Source organism: Temnothorax longispinosus, chromosome 8, assembly GCF_030848805.1.
Source record: "Temnothorax longispinosus isolate EJ_2023e chromosome 8, Tlon_JGU_v1, whole genome shotgun sequence".
Lineage (NCBI taxonomy): Eukaryota > Metazoa > Arthropoda > Insecta > Hymenoptera > Formicidae > Temnothorax > Temnothorax longispinosus.
Window position 1 is genome coordinate 4,764,766 of NC_092365.1, and position 24,499 is coordinate 4,789,264.

At 37.7% G+C, this 24,499-nt stretch overlaps 2 protein-coding genes across 2 annotated transcripts; one reads left to right on the top strand and one right to left on the bottom strand.

Annotated features, from left to right (window-relative positions):
• The first annotated feature begins 1,158 nt into the window (after nt 1–1,158).
• On the top strand, nt 1,159–4,439 carry LOC139817805 (lysosomal aspartic protease-like). The gene is made up of 7 exons (XM_071786101.1): nt 1,159–1,174; nt 1,683–1,880; nt 2,383–2,498; nt 2,643–2,839; nt 2,962–3,361; nt 3,440–3,532; nt 3,608–4,439. Exons 1-7 carry the CDS (start codon nt 1,159–1,161, stop codon nt 3,761–3,763), a joined length of 1,176 nt encoding a protein of 391 aa, XP_071642202.1. The 3' UTR covers nt 3,764–4,439.
• A 1,375-nt stretch (nt 4,440–5,814) lies between these two features.
• LOC139817373 (uncharacterized) lies at nt 5,815–15,886 on the bottom strand. Its single transcript, XM_071785407.1, has 8 exons — nt 15,195–15,886; nt 10,601–10,850; nt 9,558–9,848; nt 7,822–8,144; nt 7,339–7,582; nt 6,822–7,029; nt 6,420–6,711; nt 5,815–6,341 (listed from the first exon to the last, which is right to left on the bottom strand). Exons 1-8 carry the CDS (start codon nt 15,363–15,365, stop codon nt 6,180–6,182), a joined length of 1,941 nt encoding a protein of 646 aa, XP_071641508.1. The 5' UTR covers nt 15,366–15,886; the 3' UTR covers nt 5,815–6,179.
• Nucleotides 15,887–24,499: the final 8,613 nt, after the last annotated feature.

Below are 24,499 nucleotides of genomic sequence, written 5' to 3' on the forward strand. Positions count from 1 at the left end.
GATGTAATCGGCAGCTTCAATAGAATAATAGAAATAGAACTGCAATCCGATTCACAGCTCACAGCGCTGAAAGCATCTCGCTCTGTCTTCGTTCAATATTCGAGGTGCAACAAAGACAGAATGATGCTTACAGCACTTGAGCGTGAATCGAACCGCAGGATGGAAATGACGAGACCGGACAAGATGTAAAAGAAAAAAGCAACTAGTCGTCTGTATTCTTTACTTGGTACTTTCTCATCTCATATTATAGTCATATTCTTTCCACTTATTTGTATTACAAATATATTTTCTAAATTCAAAAAATATCTTGTATCTATGAAAAGGGGTGTTTGTGTGTGTGTGTATGTATGTATGTATGTATGTATGTAAATATATATATTATCTATTTTGATAAGAATATACATACAAATTGAATTACTGATGTTATATATAATTTATCGTCTCTATTTTATACTTTATAATTATATTCTTGATTTTTAATAATATCTCGATGTTTAAAGATATATGTATGATCATATAGTCTTACTCATAATGTAAATGTAAGAAATGAATAATAAAGATATTTTTAGAATTGAAACGCTTGAAGTTATAATTTATTTCACTTTGTTCCTGATTATTCCTAATTATATTGCAATACTTTGTCAATTTTCCAGACTTTTGATTTTCACAAAAGCCGGATTTGAAAACCCGAATTCTTAGAAATTCGAGAAATTCTTGGAAATGTAAAATATTCTTGACAATTGAGAAAATTCTTGGAAACTGACAAAATTCTTTATGTTGTTAAAGTTCTTAAATTTGACAAATTCTTTATGTCGATAAAATTCTTAAATTTTCGGAAACTGACCAATCGCATTGGTAAGATATATTTAGGAGATAAGATATATATATATCTTCGGGATATCTTCTGGACGTCTTTCTGATATGCATGCTATGTGGGTAAGCATGAGGACATGTACGCACATTTGTATGTAAGGAAACGCTTAGAAATTTGACTGCCTGTTCTTTGTCTGTACGTACTGGTTGTGGATTGACTCGCAGTTATAACGGTCCTAAAACAGTTTTGACTTTTGTAGCTTCAGTCGCCGAAAAATTCAGGAAACATGTATCGGCTCTTTGTGACGATGACGGTAATCATGGTAATCAACTTTGCGTCGATCAATGCGGAGGTGTATAGGTGAGTACATGTTATATACAAACGATCCACATTTATATCGACGCGATGAATTGTAATACCGTATAGAGATCGCGCTTTCAAAATTGCCGCAGAATTTGCGATAAATAATTATAAAATCAATTTTAAAACCTTAATTGTATCAAATCTGTAAGAAAAACGCATTTTGAAAGTCGGACTAAAGTGAGCAAACTAATTACAAGAGATGCTTTGAGGATTTCTTCGAAAATCTTATTTTAAATGAGATTAGCATCAAGAAAAAAGGAATTTGCATTTAAAATACCTAACTACATTTTAATGCGTAAATATATGCAGGTAGCATTTATTTCTTAATGTCAATATGTTGAGGCTTTAATAGTTTTTAAATAAAAAAGTGCTTGAAAATAATCAAATAAATTATTAGAAATTCGTATTTATGTTTTACGATATATGTACATACATTCGCGTTTATACGATACATATAACATATACGCATATAATATAACGGAAATTTTTTTTATGTTGCTTCAAGAATTCCGTTATATCAAGACATACCCACGACTCCGTTCGGGTACGGCAGCCGTACCTCTGATTAATTGGAGAAATATTCAATACTACGGTACTATCGAAATTGGTACGCCACCGCAAAAGTTTAATGTACTTTTCGACACTGGTTCCTCAGATCTCTGGGTACTATCCAAAATTTGCAACGTCAGCCAACCTGCTTGCTGTAAGTATATCGTAACATCGCTATTTCCCCGATATTCTATTATTCCTATATGTACATTTGTATTAAAAAAATTAATGTTTCAAGTATTAAAATAATCTTAATTATTTTTTTCTTGTTTAATGATTGATGTCAAGTAAAAATATAAGATAAGAATAATGCTGTAGAATTGTATCTGTTTCATTTACATTTCAAGTAAAGTTATAAAATCTTTAAAGCAACCGTTTCAAAAATTCGAATCAGTGGTAAGGTAAATATTATATACATACTCTCTTATTTACATTATTTAGCACACCTACTTTAAAGATACAAATAATTTTTTATACAAAACAGCTCACATGTTAAAGCAAAAAATATAAACATAAATATATATTTGATGATTTAACTGAATATATTTGATGATTTAACTACTGTTAGTTATATATTTAGATTAATAAAGGGAAATTTTTATATTTCTAGACTTTTCAATATTAACTGATTTAATTATATTTATTACTTTTTGCAGTGAAACTTAATAAGTTTGATCATACAAAGTCCACCACATATATATCACACAGTGCATTTAATCTTCATTACAAAGATGGCCGTGTGTGGCAGTCCTTGTCTACTGATGTAGTAATTGTAAGTCATCGTGAAATAAATGGTCCGACTTAATTCTAATTATAGTCATAATCTATGAAAGTTTTCTAAGGAACACATGTTGCTATTATTCTCCGAAAAAAACGCGCGCAATTATATTTTATTAATAATATCAACGTTTCGCAGATTGCTGGCCTTAAGGTTTCATTCCAGACATTCGGAGTAGCGCACGATTTTTTAACAAGTTTTTGGGACTCTGCACAATGCGACGGCGTTCTGGGGATGGGTTATCCAGCCTTATCTCACCTTAATGCGCTTGTCTTCCAAAACATGATTGATGAACAAGTGGTATCCCGACCAATTTTTAGCTTCTATCTAAATCGGTATGTATCTTTCCGTATGCCTCACGTGTGTTTAATACTATTTTTTTAATTACATACCAGGCTTTCCATGCAATGTAAAATGCAAATGTATAAACAATGTAAAAAATATACAACCTATACAGAAATCTCACGGACGTGTTTGGCGGTGAACTGATATTGGGTGGCACCGATTCTTCCCATTACGAGGGCAAGTTTACGTATGTTGATGTTAATCCTGAAAACGGATACTGGCAAATTACCATGGATAAGTATGTAGTTTTTTTTCTAAATTATACGTACATATATCAACCACGGATTATATGTCAGCTAATTGGTAATGCTATATCCCACTGTAGGATTCAAGTAAAAAATTACATCTCTTGCTCGGAAGGCTGTCAAGCTATCGTCGACACGGGTGCTTTTACGATAGGTGGACCACCGCAGACTATCGCAGCTCTTAACAGAGAGATCGGTGTTAATAATGGAACAGTAAATAATAGATCCTTTTCGTTAACGGCAGCTTTCACAATTATCTTAAATAAATTATTGAAATAAATTAATAAATGTTTGATAAGTTACGAATTATTAATATGGATTACTAACATTGACCTTTGTTTAAAGGTGGAGTGCGACGAGATTTCTAAATTGCCCGATATCAATTTCATCATAGGTGGTAAAACGTTTCAACTCACTGGTCAAGATTATATCTTGAAGGTAAAGAATATTATTATATAAAGGTTTAAATTGTTTTTAGAATAAAAATATTATGCCATATTTAATGTGTTATAGATTACAGAAGGCGAAATAGATGTTTGCATTCCCGCCTTCCAAGGTGTTAATCCGATTAATGGTGTAGAGTGGATTTTGGGCGTTGTATTTGTTGGTCAGTACTACACCATGTTTGACATGGGGAAAAACCGAGTGGGATTCGCCACATCAAAATAAATTTTGATTGTCTTCTCATGAAGTTATCATTAAATATTAGAAAATCTAAGTGACATTACTAAACAAATAAGTCATAGTTTTTTTAGAATATCGACTGACATATGATTTTAATTTTATTTGAACTATTTATATGGTATATTTTTAAATTAATACGTATTTGAAGATTAGAAGAAAGATATGCGATATTTACTCTACCAACGATTTGGTACATCTTGTTCTTTCGGCAACTATTGAATTGTTAGATATTGTGAATACAACTTGTATATAAGTCTATTAAAATGAAGTACATATTTTTTACACTAAATAATGATTTCATAAATCGCCCTTTCAATCTCATCTTAATGCCTACATTAATATACTAATCCCGAAAAATATTATTTCGTTTAATCTTATAAATTTTCTGCTTACAAGATATCATATAACATTCTGCTTATATGTATAAGGGTATGACATACCGCATTTGTAAACAAAATATATATAACTTTTTACATTTCTTATGCTTACACAAACGTATATACTCATAAATCTTTTGCTTATTAATAAAAATTGTCTAAAATTTTCAACACATAGATACCAAATTGTCGATACGAAAATTATCATGTCGTATGTGTTCTAATTAATGAATTGTTATAATATTGCAAAACTAGTTTAGGTATCTCACTATCGTTAATATTATAAACTTATATTTTGAAATTGTTATTTTTAGAAACTTGCATATTGTATTAACTACTGCTAGTGTTAAATAAAATATGATACACAAAGAGAGAATCGAAATTATCGAGTAATTTTGATACATGATGTGTAACAACGATAAAATTTTCTTGCAATATACGTTTGCAAAAATTTTATATAATTACGAGCCAATGTCCCTGCAATATTAGGAGAAAATATAAGACTATATAAATAATAGCAGCTAAACATCTTGTATTATGCAATTTATGCAACAATTTATTATATTTTTCAAGAAATCTGTAAAAGAAAGGTTTCGAGCAAATCCTACGTAAAATTAATTTCTTAATTCCAAGCTAACATTTTTGAAATTTTATCTATCTCGAAATGTTATTCTAGCTTTTTGTTTTTTATACTCTTTTTGATCGTTCTAAAATCTGACGAGACCGACCAACTACTATTTCCAATATGAAGACTATAGTGGTGCAAGTGTATCCAGATTAAATTAGTGAAAAGAGCTATTGGGCTGTTAGAAGCTTAATGTTTATAGATCCTTTATCCGCTTTACCGCCCTCCTTTTCACCGTAAACACGTACTTGTATATAAGCAGCGTTCGGAATGATAGTGATCGACTATACACTCTCTCGCTCTCTATTGCGCTTATCGGTTGTGGGGTCAATCTGACCCTTCCTTCATATTTCACGAAATTGTGTTTAACAAAAATCGTCATCAAAATAAATCGTACAGGCATCTGATGGAAAAGAATAGATTCTCACATGTTTAAGGACTGTTTAAGGACAACTTTGGCAGACAAAAAATAAACCTTTTTTAAAGTTAGATGTTTAAGAGATAAAAAAACTCCGAGTATTTGAAACTATGGCACATAATTCTATATTCTTTTATAATTATTTAAAAAAATAATAATTAAAAAATATTAATAATAACAGGAGTTATTGATAATTAAGGAAAGCAGTTCTTTCTGTTTACTAGTTGGTGAGCATGGTTCCGGAGTAACAAAAAATTTAAAACGAAATAAGAAAAAAAAAACATTCATAATCAAGAAAAATGTATCTGTGTTAAAAACATAATTTTAAAACAAATTTTTTTTAATTTTATTGAAGAAAATGCAATTTCGCACTTTCTTGCAACTAAATTTTTTTTTCGAAATTCTGTTCCTCATACATTTTAGATATTGTTTTTTTAACATGTCAAAAATTTTTGAAAGAAATCATTAAAGCCGTTTTCAAAATTCCACTACCAGTATACTGAACTGCTTCCCTTCATTACCAATAAATTTGTTATTATTAAAGGGTATTTTTTAACGATTTTTTTTTTAAATAATGATTCTGTATTCTTTTTTAATAAAGAAATAATCACATGTCAAAGTTTCAAATACTCAAAGTTTTTTATTTCTTAAATATTTAATGTAAAAAAAATTGACAATCAAGCTCGTTCATTTGATCAATTCAAAGCGCTGGGAAACGTTTCAACCCCACCTTGGTTTTACATCTTGAATATCGCATATATAAAGCGTTTATTTTATTAAAACTATTCGCTTCTTAAATTCAATAAGCCATTACGAGAAGCTTCGCGTTCGGTCAATAATAATTTATTAAAAAATATGTGTGTAATTGTTCTCGTAACATACAATTGTCTATATTTCAATATGTAATATTTGTATGGTGTATATTTGTATACGATACAATCTCTGCATATGGAAATATTCTTCGTTTACACTGTATTTAATCTAACCTAGTTCCGCTAAGACGGAATCAAGGTCCTCCTGCAGGCTGATACTATCTTCTCGCTGCTTCACCAAATTGTCCTTGATTCTGTCTACTTGCGCTTTCAGCAGGTAGTTGCCCTTTTTCAAGGCTGCCAGTCGTCCCTCGTGCTTATTAACTCGTTTCTAAAAAAAAGAAATGAATATTCAGAAACGAGATTCAGAAATTTAATTGCAATATCTTCGTTTGCAATGGCAACTTACTTGCAAATTGCCTTTGCGCTTCTCGATAGGTGCTTGATCGTCGTCAGACTCAGAATCTTCTTCCTCCGATTCCTCAGACTCCGACTCTTCCTCCGACTCCGTTTCCTCCTCTTCCTCCTCCTCTTCTTCTTCCTCTTCGTCATCGTCGGTATCCCCCATTAGCTTCGCCATCTTGTCCACCTGCTTCTGCAGCTGCTTGTATTTCTTCTTTTCTTCCACCAGTAATTTCTGCTGCTGTTTGATCTGCTCCTTCAGCGCGTGCCTCTCTTTCCTGGCGTTCACAGCCTTGTCCCTATTTAGACAATTTATTATACAATAATTTTCTGTGTTATTTAATGTATTATCGATACGGTTACTCATTACGAGTTGAATAAATCGCGGAAACCTCGTCATCGTACTCACTTGAAATTCTTAATTTTTGAAATGAGAAGCTTGATCTCTCTCTGCGCGCGTTTCTCCGCTCCGGCTTTAGGATCCTCGTCTTCCTCTTCTTCTTCCGTGCTCTCCTCTTCCTCCTCGCTCGTGCTGCAAACATCTAGTTTGTCTACACTCTTTTGCGACGCGATCCTAGCTACGTCTTTCGCGCTTGGACAGCCAGCCAGTGCCATTCCTGAAACATTGTACCATCCTACGTCTTCCCAATCCTCTTCTAACTCCACTATCGGCTCGCAATCAGCTTCAATCGGCGTAAGCTCTTCTTCTGACAAGCAAAGCAAGGAAAAGCGAAGCGAAAAAGCGTGATTAATATAAGCGTTGATATAAAGCATAAGAAATAGATATGAGATTCGCATAGAATTGATAATAACGTTTTGTTTGAAAAGCGATTACATTCAAAGGTAATTAGGAAGAGATTGCAGGACAACACGATTAATATAGCTCAGCTAGCTTTAAAAGCAAAGCTACACTTTTAATTACGCACCAGCCTTCATACGCTTTTCTAGCGTCGCATACATTCTTCTCATTTCTTCCAACTCGTTTCTAGCCTTGTCTCTTTCCTCGGCGGCGGTGGCGAAATCTTTCTCCGCTTTTTCTGCGTCCTTTCTCGCTTGTTGCACTTCCTGTCTCAAGGATTCCGTGAGTTTCTCATCCTGTTGCTTGTTTTCCTGTGCATTCTTTTGTAGCTTCATATGTTCCACTTCTGCCTCAAGATTCAAAATTCTCGCCTGCACATATTAGCTCGATAAGAAATTATCTTTATCTTAAGCTATATTTATTTCTATTAAAATCCTTAGCTATTTCTTTTTAACCCTCTAATTTTTCCTCATTCCAGCAAGTCGCTGGTTTGCCTTGTTTGAATAAGATTATAAAGGGTTTCAAATAGAATTGGGCAGAGTGAACTTACATATGTTATTGAAAACTTTTTCCAAAATATCAAATGTCAATGGCTTTTCAGTCTTATTACCTGCAATCGCTTATTGTCTCGTTCCAAGACTTCTTTATTCCTAAGTTCCATCGCGAGCATCTGCTTAGTGCTTTGCAAATCATCCCTAACGGCATCAATGTCATCCATCTCGTCCTGAATAGCATCGTCCACGGGAGCTTCCTCGGCTTTTTGAATCTGCTCCTCGATGGTCATTTGTCGTCGAAACTTCCTCAGTCCTTCCAGTATCGGCTTAGAACGGTCGTTCGTCCTTACACTCTTGAGCTTTACACCATCCTGGATCTGTTTCAGTAGTTGATTGTGCATATTCGATTTTTCGGATTCGAATACGAAGTGGGCCTTGCCTGGCGGAAAGAGACAATCAATTTAGGATAAAAACGGCTATATATTGTTGCCACTTCATTGCGTTATATTTTAATAAAGAGAACACGAAGTTCTTGTATACACGAAGTATTTCATGTGCCGCCTTGTAGTAACAAAAAAATTAGTATTTTCCAAATCATAACATAAAAATATAGTTTTACATTATTTCAAATTATATTAGATACATTAGAGACTCAAAAAGGGCGATCTTAAGGTGATCCTAAAGCCGTGATCCTAGCCGGTTTTTTTCGGTTTTTTTCTTAGCACTAATCTTTTAATTGGCTTTATAGAAATGCAAAATTCTTGTCTAGAATTAAAGTACGCATCAAAATCTAGGTCATGGTGGTCGAATTTATATTTAGTGGTCGTCACGTATAACAAAAAATATTAATTTTTTTTTCGTTTTCGATATAAATTCGACCACCATGACCTAGATTTTGATGCGTACTTTAATTCTAGACAAGAATTTTGCATTTCTATAAAGCCAATTAAAAGATTAGTGCTAAGAAAAAAACCGAAAAAAACCGGCTAGAATCACGGCTTTAGGATCACCTTAAAGATGTACGCAAATCATAAAATCATATTTCTGACTTATTTTAAAGTCTAGTTAGACTTATTTTTAAAGTTCGAAAAATGATAATAATTGCCTTACTTTTTTTGAAATTCTTTTGTAACTAAAGAATGATATTATACATGATACTATAATCAGTATAATGATACTAAATAATACTATAAATTTAATAGATCATTTCGCTTAGCTTGACGAAAGACGTCATGTAGAATTTTATGAGAACCATTGATTGATACTTAACACTTCGCATCGACGCACGTATCTTTAATAGAAGAGAACGACGAGTGTCACCCGCCTCTTAGTGACGTTTTCGTATCCCGTCGAGGACGTCGATTCGGAGAGTAAAAGATCCTGATCGTTGCTCGCTCGTGTGAGGGGAGAAAGGGGAGGATGGGATGTTGGTAAACCCATTGAGAAACATGAAGACACCAGTTAATTCAATGGTAATCAATTAACAGTTTAATTAGTCCAACAGTTTAACAATGGACAAACGATGGCTGGCCTAATCGACGGGGATAGAGGTGATTCGGGGGCATTGGGGAGGGAGAAGAGGGCGATAACAACAAAACAATACCGCTGGCTATTTGCGCTATACACGGGACGTGTTGTGTTAATCGAAATTTCTGCCTGGGCATCGATTGTACTACGTCCCCTTCAAACGATCGCACGAGAAAAGAAAAGCGGAAGAAGAGGAGAAGCTCCGCGAAGCGCAATCTTTCTCTCTACGACGAATTCCCTTCTTAAGGAGAGGACACTTTCGGTAAGGAGGGAAGATACGGCCCCGTAGGCACCCGACGGGGATCGAAGAGGGTTTGACGATCACCTGCTGGATCGGCCGTGACCTTGTTCACCCTCTCGATCAGGGGTGCGCTCCGGTCGTTGCACTTGACGTGCTTGAGCTTCTTGCCGCTTTCGAGCTCCTTCATCATGCTGGCCCAGTCCGGTCGTTTCCTCGGCCTGGACTTCAAAGATTCCAGCTTCTGCATTTGGTTATCGTTGAGAGGCGGCAAGTCCTTGAGGATCGTCGTACGACTGGGCGGCGGTGGTGGCGGTCGTGGAGGTGGCGGTGGCGGAAAGTTCGCTCGCGACGAGCTCTTCGATAAAGTTGGTGCACCTTAACATAGAGGATCTTCATTATTTAGGGAAAGTGTGACATTACCGTGCATAAAAGTCATTATTTGCATCTGAGATAGAATCACACGCAAAAATATCTTCCATTTTAATAGATAAAATTGAAGAATTCATCCTTTCAATTGATGTAAAACTATACACTGTTAAATTCCAAATTATATTCAATTTGAGTCATTTCGATATGACGTTAATTTAACTAAAACAATGTTAATTTAACTAAACCAATGGGGTTAAATAATACTGTTTTATGTTAAGATAATAAATTTTGAAAACACGTAGTAGTTAAAAATAACAAGATGTTATTTAACTCAAGGTATTGATTTAAATATTTAACAGTGTTTTTTAGTTTCGCTCACTTTAAGTAGGTATTCGAAATTTTATTAAAATCGAAAAGGGATACTTCGCAAATTCTGTTTAATCCTTTCGTGATGCTTTATTATATTGCTACTTCGCTTCTGAATCATGTTGCTAACATTTAATTTACTATTAATGTAAATTATTAAATTCTGTCCTGTTTCTCTTTCTCTATCCATAAAATTGTTCTAAATTCCGTGTCTCTATCGCGTGTAATAGATTCGTCGCGCATAGAAAATGGTTTTTGTCTCAGCAAAAGACTTGGAATTGAGAAAAAGAGTTCAACGTTCAATGACGATTTCATATCTGAAAGGATTAAATGTTTGACATCGCGAATGATGGAATCTACGGGAAGGAATAACTGATCATCGCCGCTCGTACCTGTGGTGCTTTCACTCTTCGAGAGTGGTAAAATGTCACCCCGTGATCGAGATCTCTCGATGCGGATCTGTCGCTCGAGTTGCGGCCTCGAATTTGGCTCCTGTCGTCCATTCTCGCGTGGCTTCGCTGGCACCGGTCGGCCACTCGGGATCTTTTCATTGTTCGGCTGCTTCGGTATTATCGTAATTTTGCTCTGTTTACGCGGTCCATCTGACGAAGGTGCTGCCGGCTCCGCGGGTTTCGGCACGCTCTGTCAGACCGAGGAAAAGGAACACTTACTTGATTGTAGCATTAATAATACGAGTATACAGTAAAATTTATTTTTATCTATTTAGCCAATGGTATAATAAACTATTTATTAATCTTAGAAATATTATGTGTTTATGTGCAGATAACAATATGTATGTATAATATGTGTATGATAATAATTTATATATTTCTCTTTTTATAAAATTATTATGTATGTATTTTTTATTATTTTATTATCTATTCTATTTATTATATATTTCAATATCGTTTAGTAAATTAAAAAGTGTATTAAACAGTTTTATTTTTCACTCCATTAACAAGAATTCCGTCACAGTTCAACGAATCGAATTTACGTTTTTGCGGCGACCGCCGACGTCTTTTCTCGATTCACAGTTTACGTTTTTGTCACATTCTCGCGACGCAAATCAATTTTTCGCGCTTTTTATTTCGACGTGTTTTTTCTAGGATTGTGCCACGTTAAACAGAATACGAAAGAATAATCGTCGCACGTCTCGCGTAAAGTAGCCATGATAGAAAATAAAAAAATCGCCCTCCCTCCAATCCTCTTCCCTTGATTGTGTGTGACAGAAAGAGGGAGAGAGAAAGAGAGAGAGAGGGGGGGGCAGGGAATGGAGAGATAGAGAGAGATCCAAAGAATTTTCTTGGCAAGTCTCGGAGAATTCGTTCCGCCGGCTTTAAATAATCCACATTGAATTTCGCACTCGAGATATCACGTTATCCAGCTTTGATCGTCATCGATGCGGAGTTTCCACCTTTTGAAATAAATGGCTCTCGTACGTGGAATCGCTGTTCAACGGCTGGGCCATTCTCTCGGAAATTTTTTCCATCTCTTCTTGTTTCTGTAAAAATTGTTTGGCCGAAAATATTATTTATCCGCGAAATTCGCGCTATATCCGTGACGTTGCATACGTGATTTTCAAGCAAAATCGCAATATAAACGTGTTAAGAAACTGGCGGAAGACGCAGCTGGCAAGCCATTTGAAATAGAAACGCGTGTTCTTTAAATAATCGTGACCCAGAGGCTTATATGCGGGCACGCACGCACGACGGATCTCACTTTCTTTCGCGTCGAAAAAACGAAATCGCAATTGACAAACACGTGCGGCATGTCGGCAGATTTTAACGAATGGCCGTGAACTACTTGCAACGCTCTGCAGTTTTTCAAATAATTAAAAGAGAATTAAACGCTCGAGCTAATTGTAAGCAAAACTTAAGAGAAGAGGTCAACGACCAATAATGAACATAATATATAAGATGTAAGTTCTGTTTAAAATAAAACACGAATTTTTATTTACAAAAACAAGATGAAAAACATTGTACATTTTGACTTTACTCATTGTCAGTCTTTGTCAGCAATTAAAATAGAATAGAAGATACATAATTAGATAATGAAAAAGGAGAAAAGAATAATAAGATAACAATTACAATGTATTGCGGTGATTAAAATCATATAGTAGAATAATATAGAGCAGAACGAGGATATATTAAATAAAAACCTGTAGCAAAAATCGAACACATTGTCAAGGGATATAAAAATGAAAATTAACCTGACAATTAATTAAAAGTTAACATCAAAATTCCGTTAATAATTCAAACTAATATTACATTATTATTCAATGTTTGAAAGCGCGAATAAGTAAGTCCAAGAATATCCTATTATAAAATGTCCAACAAATTAACCACCGATAAGTCTGTAAATTATATTATAAATTCAATAAGAATCCGTTTTCAATCAAACGATCAAACCGTAAATGGTTCTATATTAAAAAAAAGAACACAAAATTATAAGAAACTCTAAATTGACAAATACCTCCTCATGAAGTAAAATCGTATAAAAATAAAAGGTTAAAAACTTACAATTATGGTCAAGCAAAAGATAAAATAAAAATATGTCCAAATATTTGCCACTAGCTTCTTGCTCTTGTAATGTCTTGTATGCTAACTAAAAACAATTAAGAGAGTTAACCGATATTTTAATGTATATAATAACAGAACTCAAAAGTTCTTTGATATGTTATGCCTGAGAAGTATTTACAAACTCTCTAACAATTAGTATATCGGAATATGACTCGTCCCAAATTTACATCTTTGTTAAGGTTTATTCTATACTTTGTTCTTATTTGTGTATCACTTCAGAGAGAGAGAGAGAGAGAGAGAGAGAGATGTGTCTTTTAAAAAAATTATACTATTAATATTTATATATTATAGTATATTATTTTTTTTATGAATTCTTAATTTACGAACTTAATTACGGACCAGTGATTAATTTGTCGAAATCTCAACGGAGTATTTTTAGACTTACTTATTTACGCTTTTATACAAGGTGTTCGGTAATCGTCGAATCTCTTTATATATAAACGATATTGAATAACGATATAATATTTGAACTATTATAACGGATTTTTTTGTTAATTTTTTAATTATAATTGTCAGATTAACTCTTCATTTTTGTGTTCTTTGACAATGTAAGTATTCAACCATTGTTACAGGCTTTTATTTAACACACCCTCAATTACGCTTGTTCCGCTCTATTATTCATTTATGATTTTAATCACCAAAATACATTGTAATGATTTTATTATTCTTTTCTCCTTTTTTTTTCATTATCTAATTATGTCTTTATTCTATTTTCACATTATATTTTAATTGTTGAAGAAGACTAAGTAGAGTCAAAACGTACAATGTTTTTTATCTTATTTTTGTAAATAAACTTGTGTTTTATTTTAATACCTTATTATATATTCATTGGCCGTTGACTCAATATTTTTTATTTTGTTCTTGTAACTATGATCAGATTACCTGCGATTAACAAATGCAATAGGACGCGTATCTTAAATTTATAACTATTGTTAAATTTCTGAATAATACGATATCATCAAGTATATAAATAATAATATTAATAATAAAACAAGGGTAAAAATTTTCAAGTAAAATAAAGGATTATTGAATCAAGAATTGGAAAAGAAGATCTGAAAACTTTTAAATAATTCTATCTAATATCTTTACTAGTATCATTCGCATGTAATAACTAATAAAGAATTGAAGTATAATAAAGAATTATGCAATCAACGTAACAAAGCATGGCTTGATTGACGAATCTGCGATTTGAATTTAACATGTTCTATTGATTGATCTAAGTATTCTGATGTAAGTGTATATGAAACGATCAGCGATATAACAACATAATGTCAGGCCACGCAAAATCTTCATACGCCATCGCGATTTCGCGCGTCGCTTATTTTGCGCAGATTACATATTGAATATCAACCCTGATGTGATTTTACGTGGACCGTCGCCAAGAGATTAAAGTAATCACTTGGGAATTTTTCCACGTAATATGCGCTAAAGAAAGATAATGTAATAGTTTCAAACGTGTTACTTCAAATCGCTCTTATAAAATATCTTAGATTATCAGAGATTATATAATTGCATAACGGATTGCAGACGTGTTTATTCATGACCTGTAACTTGCATTATTTGAGAGAGAAACGCATTTTAATAATTTATATTTAATTTATAACCGCTCTCCCCGCAACGATGAAACAAAAACATGCTTACTGTCAAACTATCTGTAAACTTTTCTGTAAAGAGAATATAAAGTAGTGAGTTTGTAAATCAGGATGGACTATCAAAGTGCATTGTTTGCATACAACAGATCGTGTGGAACTTCGCGCCACCCGAAATGTTTATCACGCTTACTCGTTGCAAGACACCTACGCCGGCTATTAATATCACCGTCAGTAAAGTCTGCTGACTTTGAAACCCAATATCTGAATGGAAAAAGACAGCGAAAGTTGCACAGGCGACTCCTATTCTCGCTAGAAACAGAACATGTTACCCGATTTCGGCGCAAATGGAAGTCACGATTTTCGTGTTTGAATAAAACTGTTGTTTTCTTCAATCAAATGCGCTAGAATAGCTCCGATTAATTTTCGTTTTGTAACTTAAACAAATGCGTAGAATTGTCCAACATTGTTGATTGCTAGCTTTAAAATATCGTTATTTAATTATAGAAAGAAAAATATAGAAATATGATTTAATAATCGCTTCAATTGTAATATGATACGTTTCTATAAGTTCGAGCGATCGTTAGAAACAATTTGATAGCGAGAAATTTATAAAAACTACAAGAAAAATACTTAATGATAAAAGTTGAAAAACTTAAAAAAAATTATTAAATTTTTTATCCGCGCGCGCGAGGCTGTTTGCTTCATTACTTCCAAATAAAAAAAAGAGGAAAACCTGTCTTAGAGCAGCTTATCTCGCGACTATCGCGAAAAGGAACAATGCTACATCATCAAATCTTTCGAAATTCTTCACCCACCTTCAAGGTGACTTGGGCAAAAGCCGGAACTTCCTCAGTCTTCGGCTTAGAGTCCCTGCGGGAGTTGAGGGTCCAAGGCGCGGTGGGCAAGGGCAACGGGTTTGGACCATCCTTGACCCACGGCGGTCGGAAGGTGGTCCTCTGCGGTGGCTGACCACCGGCGCCGGGCATCCTCGCTCAGCGTTCTCTCTCAGCGGCGGGGAATGATCCTGCTCCTGTTCCACCCTCAAGAACAACGCTGTCGTGATGCGTCGATTTTGCGTCCGGTCGGCGATGTTGATCCTATCCGATCGCGTTCGCTCGTGTTCGCGGGACAAACGCGATGGTCCACGCTGTTCTCCGATGACGATCCTCCCGAGGACGTGCGCGATGCGCTACTGACGGACTCCTGGACCGATAGGATCGTGATAGGTGGGGACCACGCGTGGGTGAGGTCTCTGCGGCGACCCACTTCTCGCGAGAGTGTCGGGAACAGGAGTCTCGGAGTCGCGGCTACACCCTCTCTCCAGGCGGAGAAAGATCCTCGAAGATACGCGATCGTGCGGCGACCGCGACGCCAATCGACTGCCGCGTTCTCGCGTCTCTCTTTCTCTCTCTCTTTCGTTCTCTCGTCCAGCTGGAGAGAACGACTGTGGATCACGACGTCGACGGGGTCGAGAATTTTTGCGCGAGTCCGGGAAAGATCGAGACCTGGACCGCGCAACAGGCGGACTGCACCTCCCTAACCGTACGATATTTTCGTCCGTGTGACGTCATCGAGAGACGCGAGCCTGAAATAGAAAGATGATCCTCTTCTCCTCTAGGACGCCCTCGGCGACACGCTCGTCGAGGCCTCCGCCCGCCTCCTCGTTTCGCGTCATCGACGTCCTACAATGCATTCTGCTGTCTGTTTACGATGCAACCGTCGATCGCGACCAACCACGAAGGTCGATCGATCTTCAGGGTCAGTCAAGTCAAGCCGTAGATCCGAGCACGGCTTATGTCCATTTCTGCCAATGCGAATTAACTTTAATCTTGGTTCAACTTATTTTTTATCTCTTTCTAATTCTTAAAACTAGAAAAGAATAAAAAGTAAGTATATAATTAAATTAAACAATAATAAAGAAACATATATCGACATTAAAAAGTATGATAGGTATATCGCGCAAATTACCTCGAATGTAACGATCGCATGTGGTGCACTGTGGGCTGTGTGCATTTGATTTCATTTATTTCCGCAAGGATGATTGATCCACACATTGCAGTTATTTGGGTTCAACGAACCTACGGAAAATTAAATATATTATTGTGCTAAAGTTATACAAATCCGAATCACTCATAACCGAGATTGATTTATATAAAAATCTTAAATTTCTTGTTTTTTTTTTATTTAATAAATCTTTAGAAATTTTTAAAAATATATTGGCAGCTTTCCAGCAAGCGACACAAGTCGACACAAACGTCATTCTAACTTTCTTTTTTGACAATGAGTAACAAAGACAAAACGATACTTGTGTCGATTTAAATTGTGTCGCTTGCTGAAAAGCTCCCAATAGTTGCTTTCCCTTTTACATCAAAACTCAGATAATTCTCACTTGTGATCATAACTCAGTTGAATAATGAATGCACGTTCTTTTTGCATGCTGGCAAGTGCGATTCAACTGAGTTTTTATGGTTTTTATTCACAATCGAGACCATCTGCTTTAATGAGTTATCGATAAGTGGTAAAAGCATTTTTACTAAAGTTAAGCTCGCTTAGTTTCGAATGCTCACACAAGATCGCGTTACCAGTTCCACATTGGGCGCCGCGGAGTCGCGGAGGAAAAGGAAAGCAGTGGAAAGCAGCGGAGAATGAAACGCGCGCGACTGATTGTGAGAAGAGGTAATATATTTCTTAAATAATGCAATTCTCAAAGAAAAAATTATCCCTTTCGCAAAGTTCACCGTAAAATTTACATTTCGCATTAACGCATTATAGCATACATGTAATATTCATGTGTAAATATAACGTTGAAATTCTGCGTGCGGATCACCACGGTTAGGGCCGAGGGCCGGTTGTTCCAACCTGTTGGTGAACTAACTGACTAATAATTAAATCATATATGTCTACCTTTATTTAATTTGAAGGAAAAACAAAGACACATACATGCTTTAACTATTAGTTAGTTCACCAACGCGTTGGAACAACCGACTCTTAGGCCCTTAGGCTCCTTTGTAACCTCACACAGCCATTGACTTTAACATTATCTCCAATTAATATATCGTAATTATCCAATCATTAACGATAGATATAATTTAGCGCATTACTATCCGCAGTTTACTTTGCAAAATCAAAGTTCCATTTCTTGAAACCTTCCGAATATGGCGAGGTAATCGAAGTCGTACCGCCCTCGCGGGTAGAAAAAAAAAAGAAAAGAAGAAAACGGAGCTCCCTTGTTCGCGAGACGCGTGCAAAGTCGGCAAAGTGAATTAGAGCTCTATTATTGTCGTCATTATCGCCGGGCTCGAAAGTCCCAATTAGGGCTCTTTCCGGGCTCTTTCCTCCCCGGGGGCGGGAGGGGACGCGAGGAATTTCCGAGGAATTCGCGGCGGGTACGGCTAGGTGGTCGGCTATTAATCCTCGCGCGTACGCGGTGACAACCACCGAATTAGTCGGGCGATCCGTCAAAAAGCGCATTTCCGTGGGCGGGCGTGCGTTATATCCGCCGTCTCGGACGAACACATGGCGTTCCGGGCATTTCGCACGCACGCACGCACAACGCGTGCACGCATTCACGAGCGCGTCTGTAGAACGCGAGAAAAGCGTGCGTATTCAAACTTTACAGTTAGAGATATCAAAATCAAATAATTTGATACAAAAAATGCCATTGGAAATTGTATATTGAAATCTGAGAAAATAAACTTCACTACGTTCTTGAACAAAAAAGTTTATTTGCTTGGAAAAATTTTAATTATACAAAAATTAATCATTAGCTCATAATCCGTCGTTAGTTCTATTGTCGTAGTTTTATTTATAAAATAAACGGGGGAAAATTCAGAAATGACAGACAAGTTTCTTCTTTTTCTACTCTTTTCTTATTCTTTTAATTTAGAGTTTCATTATCTGGAGACGCAATATATTATCTTTGAACTGTTGTCGGCTCTTATATATTTTTAGCAGTGTAATATATCCCTTCACTTCACTCGAAATTCCATAGACCTGACGCGTTTAACTGGCGTATTTTTTTCCAGGGAAACAAGAGCAGTTATTTTCAATTGCATAAAAGCTGAAAAAAACCGTTTGTTCGTCAGGCCTGTCCAAGTTTTTGCTTGCGAGCAAAACGCCTTCGCCGCCACGTCACCCTGAGTGAAACGGAGAATAAACAAACGCAGAGACGTCGAGGCTCCACTCCACCCGTACATGGATCGCACGTGGTTCGCTATATCATCCGCTGCGGGCAGTATCAGAAGTGCTAGCGACTCCGGAACGAAGGTAGGAGGCTCCTCCGCTCGATGAAGCTGGAGAGAAGCCTAGTTTATGTGTTACATACCTCAGATTTCTACGCATACATATTTCACAGAACGTTTAATGGTGCAGCCTTGCTCTATTTTACTGTTTTGTATCCCGTTTTTTTTTTACTATTAAGTACAACATATGCCTCGACGATATCGACGATATACCTTTTCTTGATAGTCGTAACGCGTGAGCCCTCTCTCTTTCTCACTTGGTCGCCCTTTTACCTCTGCGATACCTATACGTATATAATACAAAAGCCCAATTTACTCCACGAGATACTTGTGCCCCGTAATACACCGCGAGAGAGTTGCGTGCCTGCTACATTACCCAGGCTGATTCTTTCAAGGCAGCGTGCATGGATGTTCGCGCAAGAACCGCGAGAAGAACGTCCCGCGGTTCTCGTCTCGTCTTGTCTTTTACTCGCGCGCGCTCGGCGTCGTTAAATTTTTTACTCGATTCGGACTCGCGGATTCTCGCCACGCTCTAGTCTAGGGACACGCGAGGCGGATATCTTCTCGAGAAAATATCCCGCGGTGGCGAAAAGAAATTCGCTGCTTTTCGAGCCTGTCGTTTTATTCGGGAAGAGGTTTCCCTCTTCCCGGAGCATCTTCGAATTGTACGAGTACCGACGATGCGCCCATGAATTGCATTTTCTTAAGATACTCAGAATGATATAATCTTATTTGTAAAGAATTGTGCCATTTTACTTTTTTATGACTATGCAATTCTTTACAAAGAAATTGTCCCGATAATCAACGCGCTAAATATCAAATTAATCAATTATAGATTTAATAGTCTAACTCAAGTTTTTAAAGAACTTACAAGGATCAGAAATTAATTTAATCTCTCAACTTTAAAGTTATTAATCTTCCTGTATTATATTTATATACTATTATATATATTTTTATATATTCCTAAAAAAGTATCTTATAGTATATTAAAAGTATCCATAAAAAAAACAGCTACGATTACTGCCACGTCTCTACGATCGGAGACTTTTACTCATTGTCACGAACATTGTCGAACTCGCTTTCCCAAAAGTTTCCAGACTTTCGGGGAAAATTTTTCACAGAGGGGGGAGGGTCTCGCGTTACAATTTTCTCGGAAATTGCATTGCCTGGCCCGCGAGTGCCATACACCCAACGTTTTCAACCCTGAATGCGTGCACACGTCGCGGCGGAGAGAGTATAGAGAACGGAGACGGAGCTGAAAAGGGCGGCACTCGCGTAATACATATACGTGCATCGTGCGTGCAATGGCCCGTAAAAGCTGACTGGCTGCTCGGCACCCGAGAGAAGAGGGATGCAGCCACGCCAGCTATGTTAATTAAACGCGTTTCTAGCCCCCGCATAGAAAACCGAAGAAAAAAGAAGAAGGAGCCGCGAGAGGAGGAGGAGGAGGAGGAGGAGGAGGAAGAAGACGAATAGAAACAGGGAGGAGACGGCAGCAGAGGAGCAGAGGAAGAGAGGAGAGTGCCGGGCTAATAACACGTCCCGTATGACGAACGCACGCCACACGCCCGTCTCTTCTTCTGCTACTTCTTCTTCTTCTTCTTCTCTTCCTTCTTCTTCTTCTTCTGCCTCTTGTTCACGCTCGTTCACGTACCGGGGCCCCGCGTCTTTTTGCCCGCCGGGGGAATCGAGCGACGCCCGAAAGAATCGAGAGCGCGCAGACCGACCGACGGACGGACGACGAGAGTATCTGAGAAACTTTGTAGGAACTGGAGTGAAGGCAAATTGGAGTATTAATTATCCCGGCGAGAGTGTGTATGGGAAGTCGATTTGCTCACGCTCTCGCGCGCGACGGACAGAGATTGCGTCTTGACGTCTTCAAAGGGTTGGTTGGTAGCTGCCGGCCGCGCGCGGCAGCTTTCCCTCGTTCTCGACTGGGAGGAGTCCTCTGGCAGGGCGGTCTGCACGATCTCGTCCATGACGATGATGACGACGACGACAACGACGACGGAGCGAGATAATCGCGGTGGCCGATGGACATGGGTATAGGGGAGCAGAAACGCAAACTGGAAAAAAGCATCAGCCGTTTCCAGCGAGATATCAGCCTTTCTTCCGCCGTAAAGCGGAGCGTGTTAATTGCGCATGGTAATTGCTGAGCGACGGGGCGGCTCGCTCGCTATGTGTGGGGTATGTAAGCCCTGATCGAAATTAGCAGCCTCTTAACCGAAAGCGTTAGTAACTTAAGTAACGAGACTAGGCGGGGCATCCCCGTAACAAGATATCGTGCGATCTCGCGGGTTACAAAGGAAGTTTGAGGAACAGGAAGATATTTTCTCCGCGGAGTGCGAGAACGTCAGCGAGACCCGTCGGAGCTACTCGCACCGATTTCGGAAGTCGCTTTCCGTTTTTTTTTTTTCCGCGAGTCCTTCTTTGTCCGAGTCAGGTTTACGCCGCTCGGTGAAGACGGGCGTCCGAATCATCAATTTATTATAACGAGGCGCGTTCGTAGACATTTGTCAGAATATTACGCCGGGGGCTGCGGTCGTCGGCGATGCTCTGCACGGCGGTAATAATTCTCGACCGGAGGGCAAACGCGGGGACGCGTTCTCGCAGTAACGGCCTCGTTCGTTCGTCCGCCGCGAAACAAGTTTTTCGGTAATTTCGCCGGCCGGCTGTCCGCTCGCTGTCCGTCTTCGCTTGCCGTCCCGACAGCGTCCCGTTGCGGATAATCACTTCCTGGGCCTAATGGCCTACGGTTCGAAAAAAAAGAACGTACGAAAAACTTCGCCGATTGTCCGCGAGAAATTAATCAATATCGCCGCGAGTCGCGCGAGTACCCCGCGATTTGTCAACACCCGAGAGTACAACCGCGTCGGTTGTCGCGGTACTTGGATCTCCGAATGGAAAAGTGAATGCTTTTATAGAGAATAAATTGTCCTTTCTCCCTGAGAATTAGATTCTAAAGCTATTTTTTTGCGATAATAATTTAATGCTTCGGATGCTAAATTTAAATATAGCGTCAGGACGAAATTATAGAAATGTTTATGATCGTTAAAACCATCTTAATTCGACGTTTTTTTACGTTTAACGTTTAGAATTAGATTGCGAAACTTCTCTTCTTTTTCGCATCGGGACTAGATTGCCGAACTTCTCATTGTCAATGTCGGAATTAGATGGCGAAACTTTCCACGACGACACTCGTCGAAGTTACATTCCAACAATGCCGTCGTTTTCCCTTCGTATCGAGAAGTTGCATTAACGATTCCCGGAGTTCCCTTGTCGTACAAAAAAATCGAGAGCGGCTCGAAAGGGCGGTCGAAGTCGCGCCGTCGACAAATTAGCCGGCGAAGGGCTGCCGGTCATAAGAGGTATACTGAGGGGTCGTCGTCGTCGACGTCGTTTTAGGGAAACGCACGTGGATCAGAAGGGCCGGGAAAGGAAGCGACGGAGTGCATATGTCCGACGAAAGCACTTAATCATCCGGAGAATTTTTCCGTCGACAACTGATTACCCGCGCTCGAGCCGAATGGCTGATTAACACGTTTTAACGTGCTCCTCCCTTTCCTCGTGAAAACGATATGGTCGCGTCGGAAGCCGCCACTTCCGTGACGAACCACGTTATTTTTATCGCAAGCGCGTATTGGTGGCACGGAAGGTCGTAGTCGCTGCTGTTAGTAAGCTTTTTAACCGAATAAGGAAATTGGGGGGACCTTTTTAAGTAAGAAGACTCCCCGTGGGGAATTTCTGGATGACTTAACACCATTGTTCAATAATCAAACCAATTTAATTAAAATAAGACAGAGCGAATATTGTTTTGACATAAGCAATATTTTGAACATGCATGCAACTAGAAAGCGATTTATATGAGAAAAATGTAAGCTCCACCTTCTCGATATAAATACAATTCATATATTTATATAATTTATGTAATTTATAGATTAATTTTTAGATTACAAACTAATGTTTATTTTGAAAAATCAAGATTTATTTTATTTTATATTTATCTGTGATGAGAAAAGGGTTTTTGCAAATTTTAGAACAGTTATGCATTTTTTATTTCGTACGGCGATTAATATGAGAGATCGCGGAGTAATGACATCGTGTCGCACGTGGCTGATCGTTTTTGTCACCCCTTTTGCAGCGGACGGTCTTATTACGGGTGCCATTAAATTTCACGCAATTATAAATAATAAATTACAGTATATCGACGCTCGCTGATAGATGAGAATCCGGCAAAACGACGTATTACAATCACCATATATTTATTATGCCATAATTAACCGGAAATTGTTGTTACGTTATTAACCAGATAATAATGACGTATAGCGCGACAAATGAATGAAGTGAAACGGTGTAACGCGTCGTGTTATCACAATTATCATTATCATTTCAATCGCGTTTTTTTTCCCTTTTTTTTATGCTGTCGCGCAATCGGAAGCCCGATAAACACCGGTAACGACTCGCTCGCAATGTTCACATCAGGCGACGCGACGTGTCTGCCGTAAGCAGATCCGCTTCGAAATTCGAGAATCGCCTAACGCAAAATGCGGCGAAATGATAAATCTTCGTACGTATACGGAAACTTTGTGCGCAGAATTTCCGCCGAAAATTTATTTCCTTCGTTATCGCGGAGTCTCGCGACGACCTTGAAACGACAGTATCACACATCTTCGCGCGCAACGCGTAGATATAAATGCCGGGGTCCACGCGATGGCGCAATAATATAATTCCGCTAATAAAAAGAAGAAAAGAAAAACGGATTATCTTTATTAGAAGGCAGACAGATGAAGGAAACGTGTTACGTTTACAAATGGCCCTTTAGATTTATCGTTCTTAAAGCTGAATAAAAGATTATAATTATTTCCGCATTGTCATGAGAATTTCTTAGTTTTTATAAATAATACTTATAGCGCATATGTGCGGTGGAGAACAATAATTTCATATATAAGTATAATGATGAATAATTTGTCCACGGGGCAAATTATATAAAAAGGAGAGATATCCTTTTCTTTATCAACACGTATTTAGATAACATGATGTTCGAACGGGGCAAGTTCGTGCTTTACGATCCCTGAAATAATGAGAAACTCTCGATATTCCAGTTGAATGATAATTTTGCAAAAAACGGCGTTACCTTAGTAAGCTCGATAATTAGTATTCCGCCTCGCCTAACAATTACGGCGTATTGGCATCGCCGGCGGTTCACTTTCTGACTTCGCGAAGATAGAAACACGAAGAATATCTCGCCTTTTTCTCAGAGCGAAGCGATTTTCTCACGATGTTCATGTCGAGAGAGAGCGAGAGAGAGAGAGAGAGAGAGAGAGAGAGAGAGAGAGATAATTAAACTGTGTCTTTGGGAACCGGCACGAGACGCGGAATTGGCAGTGCACGCAAGACGATTTTCGCGAGATAGTTTTGCGGTCAGCCTGGTCGCGGTCTTTGAGATTCTAATGCTCCCCGAGTCCTTTTTTTCCTCTTCTATGCGTTTACCTAGAAATCCATCGTGAGATCCCGCTGCGTATTACCTTACGTAACACTTCGGCGAAGGTAGTTGCTTATTGTATATGAATACAGAGATGTATTTGTAGAAATATTGAAAACAAAGAAGAATAAAGTAAAGAAAAATAAATATTAAAAAATATTTTACAAAAAATTAAAGTCACAATAAAAGAGAGCGAAATAAAAAGTATTACTTGAGCAGAAAATAAAAAAAAATTATTTAAAAATTATATCTGCAAGAATAGCGAAAGTTAGAAAAGTGTATTGATTGATGTGCACTCAAATTCCCAAAAATCTCGAAATCGAGAAGATGGATTATCACATTTCAATCATGTTTAGAAACCTCGTTTACGAGAATATTTTCTAATGTCGATCTGGAC